The sequence below is a fragment of the Morone saxatilis genome, unplaced genomic scaffold, assembly GCF_004916995.1.
Source record: "Morone saxatilis isolate NCDOM2014 unplaced genomic scaffold, NCSU_SB_2.0 Contig24, whole genome shotgun sequence".
NCBI lineage: Eukaryota > Metazoa > Chordata > Actinopteri > Moronidae > Morone > Morone saxatilis.
The window spans coordinates 22050519-22059218 of record NW_023339807.1 but is presented as its reverse complement, the minus strand read 5'-3'; the positions used below and the strand labels follow the sequence as shown (position 1 = coordinate 22059218).

Sequence of the window (8700 nt, the reverse complement as noted above, 5' to 3'; positions counted from 1 at the left end):
TAGGAATCACTTTCACACAATTAAATTTGACGTAAATCTTAAATGCAGAGCAGTGAATGCAGCGATGATTAATCACTTTTTCTTTAGGCATCGGCAAAAAAGATTGAAGAATAGATTTTTTAAAATGTATTTTAATGTATTAAGAATGAAAACTGTAGAATAAGCTCATCATTTGCATGAAACTCCTACTGCCAGCAGCCATTTCCTATTCTTAATATAAAGTATATGATTTTATGACTTAATTATGTGATAATTCAAATACATAGGGTGACTTGTTGGAACAACACCTACAATTAAAGTGATTTTTGTGATATAAAAAATAATAAAAATGTTTTACCATAACTAGTATGTTCACTGTAAGATTTGTCCAGCTAAAGCATTAACAAAATGGCCAATTGCCAGTGAGAAACAACTGACTGTACGACTTTCCTCAAAAGCTGACTTCAGACATCCAAACCGCTATTATTAATGTTAAATTATTGATCATTATCGACGACACAAAGACCTTTACCTGGAACCTATAGGCTTTGTTGACAATGTGAAACTGAGTACAGTACATGCATGTGGGAGAAATGTTAAATTAATGCAGTCATTTTCAGATGGGGGGGTTGCGGAACACGCCTTCAGGAGGAGCTTGTTCATGGGCCGACTACAACTACCACAAGGTTTTACCCTTTTTCTCAATAATTGCCACGTTTTTTGGGGCAGCCCTCCTATACGTCCTTCCTTCCCCAACCCTAAGGTAGAGTCAATCGAATCTAGTGGGAAATGACAGGAAAAAATCCATTAATCTGAGTGTCTGTATTGTTTTAATTATATGCTTATGTGATGTTGTAGATTCCTTGCAGTATCTTAGTGTTAATTATTTTAACTAGGGCAGCAACAAGCATTTATTTCTATTATCAAGTAATCTGCAGATTATTTTCTTAATCGTTTGGTCTATTAAAAAATCATCACCATATCCTAGAGCAACAGTCCAAAACCCCAAAATATTCCATTTACACCAATGTAGAAGACCAAGAAAAGCAGCCTATTGTCTGATTTTAGAACATGGAACCATCAAATGTTTGGTATTTTTGCTTGAAAAATTTAATTGAACAATGAATCAGTTATCAAAACAGTTGCAGATTAATTTTCTTTTTCTCAATTCATCACTACAGCTCTACTTTTAACTGCAACGTTGTGAAACATATTGAAATGCCTTGTAAGACTACTGCCTTTAATCAGTACGAACTTTATCGAACAGACAAAAAAAATTAACTGAATGAGTTCATTTATTTTGCTACAGCATTCAACTACTTAATTGCAGCTGCGTCACTGATTGACAACTGAATTTACACTGAAACACAGATGTCAGTACATTATGAACACACCACAGTGACTGATGGCTTGTTATCAGCTGGTGTTCTCTTTCTGTTTCGGCGTGCAGGGTTGCTGGATCACACAGTTTGTCCTGGCAGATAACCCAGACGCCGACCCCTGGCCCTGCTTCAAGCCTCTATACCTTCATCCATCCCTCGGCCTTGTCCTTCCTCCAGAACATCAGGATCTCAAACACTGAACCCTCCACAGGTTTACACAAAACTGTTCATTGTCCATTCTTCAAGGTGGAGAAACTGCATGTTGTGTGGAAGTTTTTGGTGGTATAAATAGACAGAACTCCAACTATCTATGTTTATTAATACAATGTAGTGGCAAAAGGGAACAAAATATCCAACATCAGTAAATACAGATGCAAGATGGTGACTTTTTCATTCCTCGTTTGAAATGTGAAAAATGGTAGAAGAAAGACGATGAAGTAGTCGCACAGAGATAATTGCAGTAATTGAAATAATAGGCTGTGCAGGGGAACTTGTACATCTATTCTTTTAGTGTGTTTCTTTCGAGCATGAGTTTGAGCACTTTTACAGATGGTTTCTTGACAGGCTGCCAACCGATTCATTTAATCTCCACAAGTACAAGGAGAAGGCCGCTCAGGACTGCCAGTTCTGCTGTGACAAACAAGCTCTGGCCTTCAACCAAGCGATTCAAGTACCAAAGAAAGTTTGGTTTGAAGGAGAGCCATGGAGGTTTTGTCAAAAGCTCCTTTAGCCTTCCCTTGTCTCCACAGGAAGATTTAGATTACATTAGCTCAATGAGGCCACCTTGAGTACGGCTTGTAGCTTGGCAACAGAACTGGAAAGAGTTAATATATATATTCAACTATGTCCAGTAAGCTTGATTCTAACTCCCAGTAAGGATTTAATTGTTTTTTTGAATTTGCAGAGACGAAGAGTCCATTTTAGAAAAATGCTGCTCAGTTATTAAAAACAAAAAGGTAGATCTCATGGCCTTCACTGGCCGGATGAGTGAGTCCACAGCAGTATGGAAGACTAGTGATTTTGTTGTTTTGTGGTTAAACTGACAACAAGTCATTGTCTCCCTCACTGCTTTGAGACACAAGCTTGAACTAAAGCCAAGTCGGTAAAATTTCTCTCAAAATTTGATTTCCCTTTGGGTTGCATAATAAAAGAGGCCATTTAAAAAAACATCAAGCGCTCCAGTTGCATTCTAAGAAAGATGAGCAGTAATTAGAGCCTGATGTCTATTACTTCTTGTTTACTATTATGCACACTAAACTAGGTCAAATCAACATTTATCTCCATGGAGAAGTTGCACAGCTGTGGGTGAAAATATTGCATTACTTGTTGAAAGGCATTGCTTTTAAAATAGTATAATTTTTTTTTAATCATTAAACCTTTCAACTGTACTCCACAGTGAAAACACTGGCTCAGATATGCCTGATAGAAATGTAATTTCTTAATAGCATGCAAATACTAATCCATATTATTGAGTTATTGATGGCAAAAGAATTGGCTATTTGTGTTTAAAATCTTCTTTGGTTTTAGAGTCATTTGTTCATTTAAATTGTCAATGAATCATTTTATTTTCAGTCAGTTGGCTCGTGTTTGCAGGGTTTGTGGTAAGTGACTTTTTTTCCTGTCTCTTCTGTCTGGATGAAATGACAGCACACAGAGAGAGGTGGAATTTGACTGGTTAGAAACACAAATGTGTTGTGAGGTAATTTGTCAAAACAACTTACGTTAAATTGACCTCACAATTACCTTCGTATAATTTTGAACCCATTGTTTAAATTGTGTTAAAAATAGAAATAATAACCGTCTAACCATTTATTATTCCCAACAGCTTAAGGTAAATTGGTCATGCCGAGGTTTGTATGGAATGCTCAGGTATTTCTGAGATATTGGTTGACTCTGCTTGAGCTATGGCCAAATTGTAAATTAAACATACAAATGCGTATGTTGTTTATCTGCTTTTTTACACAATTGTAGCGGAGATTTTATTTTCTTTCTTCCCAAGCTTAAAGATTGTTGTGATAACAATAAATGAAGCTGGATTTGTTCAGCTTTTTTTGGCCTAAAAGTCAATATATCCATGAATTTGGGTTGATCTCATTAGACTGATGTTATCTGTGCTGTAAGATGGACTCACTATTTGACAGCCTACTTCAGAATATTGAAAGATAAATTATGGAAAATACAGATGACCCAAAGGTTAGAGGTAATGTTGATATCGACTTCCACTTCACTGAGAAAGTCAAATTAGACTCTACTACAATTTATTTCATTTCGACTTTATGACTTGCCCTTTGGCTTTTCTTAATCTAAACGTCTAATTAATGGACATTTCTGTAAATGTACCAGTTTGACCTGCAGTCCTTGGGCAGAAAAATAAAGAATGAATCAGCTCAAAATGATGACTTTCAAACCCCTTTTAATGATGACATTCAAGCATCGCATCTCAGATGACTTAAAGACAGAGAAGTATGACAGACAAACACCAGTAAAGCATTTTGGGCAGAGCCAGATATAAGCACTAGCCCGGCTTGGGTGTTACTGCAGCTGGAACTAACTAAGAGCAAGCTTTACTGGGGGGGCATCAGAGCCTTGGTCTGGTCCATCACCTGCTGGAAGAACTTCTCCATCATGTCGGTCAGAGGCTTGACCTGGGCGTGGAAGTTGTCGGTCAGAGGCCTGACCTGAGTGTTGAAGTTGTCAGTCAGGGGCTTGATCTGATCCTCAATGTTGGCGATGAAGGGCTTGACCTGATCCTGCAGCTTGGCAGCCTCAGCCTGGACCTTCTCAACCAGAGGCTGGATCTTGGCCCTGCTGTCCTCCATGTAAGTCCTGTGGAAAGTAGAGGAGGTCACAATCTTCTGTTAATCGCTGCTGTTGTCTCTGACTTGTATTTTAATAAAGAAAAAGGAAGTAAAATTGCCTGACAATTTATTAGTATGACTGTGCATGAAATATCCCTACTACACCGGGTCAGTCAGGGTGGATTCTTTGTGTGTTTATATATGTATTTAATGCAAGTTATAGGTCATGATAGTTTTATGTCAAATACAAGCCATTTACTATCCCCACAATTACAAGCAAAACAAACTATTGCATCCCAATAAAATATATTATTGTGTCCATAAAATAATGAGGAAAGCCTGAATTCAGTGCAGTTAGTAGAGGTTTCTGTCAAAGTAGTAGATAATGAAGAAATGGCAAGTAAATAAAGAATTCTGTTGGTTGTTACTTACTGGGCAGTGTTGGTCATCTCAAGAGCCTTCACCTTCTCCACCATGTCCTGGGTTGCGGTGGTGATGCTGGCAGACATGTCATTGATAATCTTGGTGATCTTGTCCACCTCGGCCTGCACATCACGCTTCACTAGTGACACGGCCTCAGTGCCTGTGAACACACATTTACTGTTCTTTATTTCAAATCCACTAATATTAATTAAAACTTACACACTGCATATAAACAGTAATGCCTTCAATTCATTAGACTGAAGGGTAGGCATTCACACACAATACAACTATTGGAGTACAGCTGAAGTACTAGTCAGCTTTGTGTTTAAACCCTTTGAATCTGGTTGATTTCCAGGTTTTGAATCAAGTGTGTTAGGTGTAACCTTTTTAAACTATATTCTGTAGTGGTAAAGTTAAAATCAAGGCCTTTTTAGTTGTTGAAATGTCAAAGAGAAAAGGTTTAGGTGTGCAGAAAATGAGGCAAATATTCAGAGGTCTGTATGTAATCTTAAAAATACATTACTTATATCAATGCTTTTTTAACTTACCATGGGCAACAGCCAGCACAACGACAAGAGCGGCAACAAGGGAGAATTTCATGGCTGCAGATGAGGAAGACCAACCTAGAGAAAGTTAAAGAATTAGTCAGAAGACGCTGAAAGTGGCAGAGATCACAATAGAAAGGTGGAAAACTGTAGTAAAGCAGCCCTTTCTGATAATGTAAGAAATTTAAATAACAAAACAAAATTTAGATAATAAATTTCCCTTAAATACATGAACAATACATTTTCATCTATAGCCACACAAAGAAGACCAAAGTAAAGCAGCAAGAGACATACCTTAACTCCTGGGGTTCTTGGACCTAACGGTGCCTTCTGTCAGGCAGCCAGAGGCTTTTATAGCTCCCGAGGATGAGTAAATCATGGCTAATCAGAATGTCATCACCTCCAACGTAAAAAAGTGACCTGACAACAGGGATGCAATCTTTGTGTGGGTTGGACCTTGATGCTTGATAGCTGTCACAAGAAAGATACAAAGTCCACTCTGAGTGTAAGTGTGTGAGTTAGAGAAATTGCTGCTATAAACCTCATTCATTTGATCACTTGAACTGCATTTACTCAAAAGCTCAGAATTACATGAGTATTTTTAACGTTAATGCTAATTTATTCTCAACTACATTTTAGAGGGAAATATTTGGCTTTTTACTTTACTACAATATTCTGACAGCCGAAGTTACCTTGAAGATCAGTGTTTTACATACAAAAGAGATTTTCATCTTTTAAAATATAGGCTAATGTATTGTTACAAATTGAACTAGTGTATACAGTTATAAAATGTAGCTTTACTCCAACCAGATACAACAAAAAAATGCTGCATACATAGCAATCCAGTGCTTTTACTTTTTATACTTCAAACACATTTTGCTTATTGACATTTTTATTTAAATAAAAAACACGAATATGTCTTACTGCACAGGTATATTTAAATGAGTAACATATATATATATCAACTGAAAAAGGGAAAATACAAAAAGGTGTAAAATAGCCATGAAAGAAAAGGCAACATTTCATTTTCTATAAATGTTTTTCAACCATTCTGGGTAAAGTAATGTTAGTTATTTCCCTTTTAATAACATACATTATGAAGTATGTCATTTATAAGACCTATTTTTTGATGATGCCAGGGGTTGATTTGTACATTGTTCTGCCTAACAATAAGGTCAGTTGATAGGGTCACAGTAACTCAGTTGTGCTGACTTAAGACCAATCTACGTAGTCCTATCAGCAGTTGCTCCATACTGCATGTGCAATCAACAGCAGGGTGAGAGCAGCTCCTGATAAACTCATCACAGAAGATACAGTAGAAGATTATCATACTGGGGGCTTTTGGGGAGCACTATGGCAACCCACTTATCCATTAGTTTTTGTACAAATAAATTATCATGTCTTCAAAAGACTTCACATAAAAATGACCTTAAGCTTTGTAATGTGGTGAATGAATGAACATTTTGCTTGTGTTAACTTTGCAGTGTGTACAAGTGTGCTGTGCTGTCACTTTTAGTGCTTCAGAATGCTTTGTGTGGCATCTTTGATTCTGTCTTTCAAAGAATAACAGTAAAAACATGTGTGCAACATCTTCAAGTAGCTAAAGCCAGTATGTTTGACAGGAGCATTGACGTCAAAATAAGTGAATGATAGACTGTGAGTGATTTTAAATAGGATAAATACAAGTGAGCATCATTTCAGAATAAACATTGATTTAAAGAGACATTAAGAGAAATAATCTGCCACCACTGTAGAATTAAGTTGCACATTTCCACAGTTTGATGATACTGGACTATATGGCTGCATATTGATATTGTTTTCTCATTCTCATGCTTACATGCTAGATGAACAGCCACAAGACTAAAGTTCAGGTCAGCCATTATCTTTCCTTAGTATGCATTACTAACTTTAGGCCTGTAATAGTAAAGTTTTGTGCTTAAGAATTCTTATAGGCAACACACACACGTACACATCTAAACACATTACTTGAAATAACTGACATAATTTAAAAGTGAGACTTTTTAATGGCTGTCTTTGGGGTTGGATTATCTTCAACTAATGTTGTTATCTATGCAGAGTTTACTGCAGTTGAACTTAAGTGAACCCACCACTTGATGCGTCCTACAGACCTCGACTTCATTCAACTTTAAGTGCAACACAGTAATAAATCAGCATAAACATAAACCAAACCTCTCTCTGACCACAGATACACAATCTCTTATTCATCTATCAATGCACGTCTTTGCTCATATTGTGGTTTTGGATTACAATGGCAACAGGGAAAGCAGAGCAGCCCCACTGGTCCTTTTCCTCTATAACAGGGAACTCAAACCACGGCCCAGGGGCCATTTGTGGGCCTCCATCCTCCGTCCTCCCTTCAGTCCTATGTCATGATGACAAAAATATGATATGATGATAAATATGATATTATGATAATCCTGTTGTTGTTTCATATAAATTTAAACTACCCCTTCATATACAGTTAAAATAAGAAGAGAGCAGGTTTCAGGCTTTCATTTGGTGTTTAGCTGTGAACAACCAAGATGATATAAAAATGTATAACTGCTGTTTCCATTTCATTTTTTTTCTTAAGTAAGATGTTAGTAATGGAATTATTTTCAGAATCTCACAGATCCAAGTATTCCTCTGATACATTTAGAGATGCTGTTCTTCTGACACTGGCCACTAGATGGCAACATTGCAAGGGATTGTTGTTTTGCCCACTTAAATCTGTGATCCTTCACTGCCTTAATCTTGTGAGGACAGGTGTGGATTAAAATAGCTGTAAGTAATTTATGTCACTAACAGAACCTGTCATTTATTATTTCTCTGTTATTGCAGCCAGCGGATCTGATCAGTCAGTCGCAATTCATTTTATCTTCACTCATTACAAAGGAACTACAGGAAACTGATACCCTCCACTCAGGCCTGCTGTTCATTCAATCACTTACAAACACCTGAGAGGCCTTTCTACTGCCACCAAACAACGTCTCTAAACATCATCTGTCACACATCCATTTCACATCCTTTTTCCAGCCTAAACAAATATTCTTAATGCCAATACTGCAAACGAAGCCGTGTCAGGAACGGCTCTTTATTGTGTCCAGAAAGCAATCTGCATTTTATTTTGTTGAATTTAAGGCATAAGCATTATTTAGTGACTCCCTCCCAGAACCTTATGCATTACCCAGAGAGCATAAGAAGTGTGATCCCACTAAATATGAAACCTTCTCCTCCTGTTAATGACTGCTGTTCCCAAAATCTGTCATACTCAACTACGGCTCTCGACAACATCTACTGCACTTTTTCATGCACTTTGTTCCTGCTGATATTTCTAACTAGCAAACCAGGTTCAGTGCTGCCTGTCAGTCTTACAACAACATCCCTGCTTTCCCTCATTTTAGCATTTTCCTGCACTGCTGAGAACAGCCAGACTATTATTAAGCTGCATAGCTCTCAGCATCCTTGTCCATAACAGAGGATATTAACAGTCTGATTCTTAATTTACCTTAATTTACCTGCACATGTTTCATTTCTATATTTCTAGTTTATTTTCTCTCTCTGCACATATTT

General features: G+C 37.1%; 1 protein-coding gene across 1 annotated transcript in view; it reads right to left on the bottom strand.

Annotated features, from left to right (window-relative positions):
• Positions 1-3768: 3768 nt before the first annotated feature.
• Positions 3769-8700, bottom strand: part of LOC118336406 (type-4 ice-structuring protein LS-12-like) — a 13464-nt gene continuing 8532 nt past the window's right edge. The window contains exons 2-5 of the mRNA XM_035673052.1: positions 5422-5598; positions 5131-5205; positions 4592-4742; positions 3769-4187 (exon numbers count right to left, since the gene is read on the bottom strand). Coding sequence (XP_035528945.1) covers positions 3926-4187; positions 4592-4742; positions 5131-5182 — 465 coding nt within the window. The 5' untranslated portion in view covers positions 5183-5205; positions 5422-5598 and the 3' untranslated portion in view covers positions 3769-3925. The remainder of the gene's footprint in view (positions 4188-4591; positions 4743-5130; positions 5206-5421; positions 5599-8700) is intronic.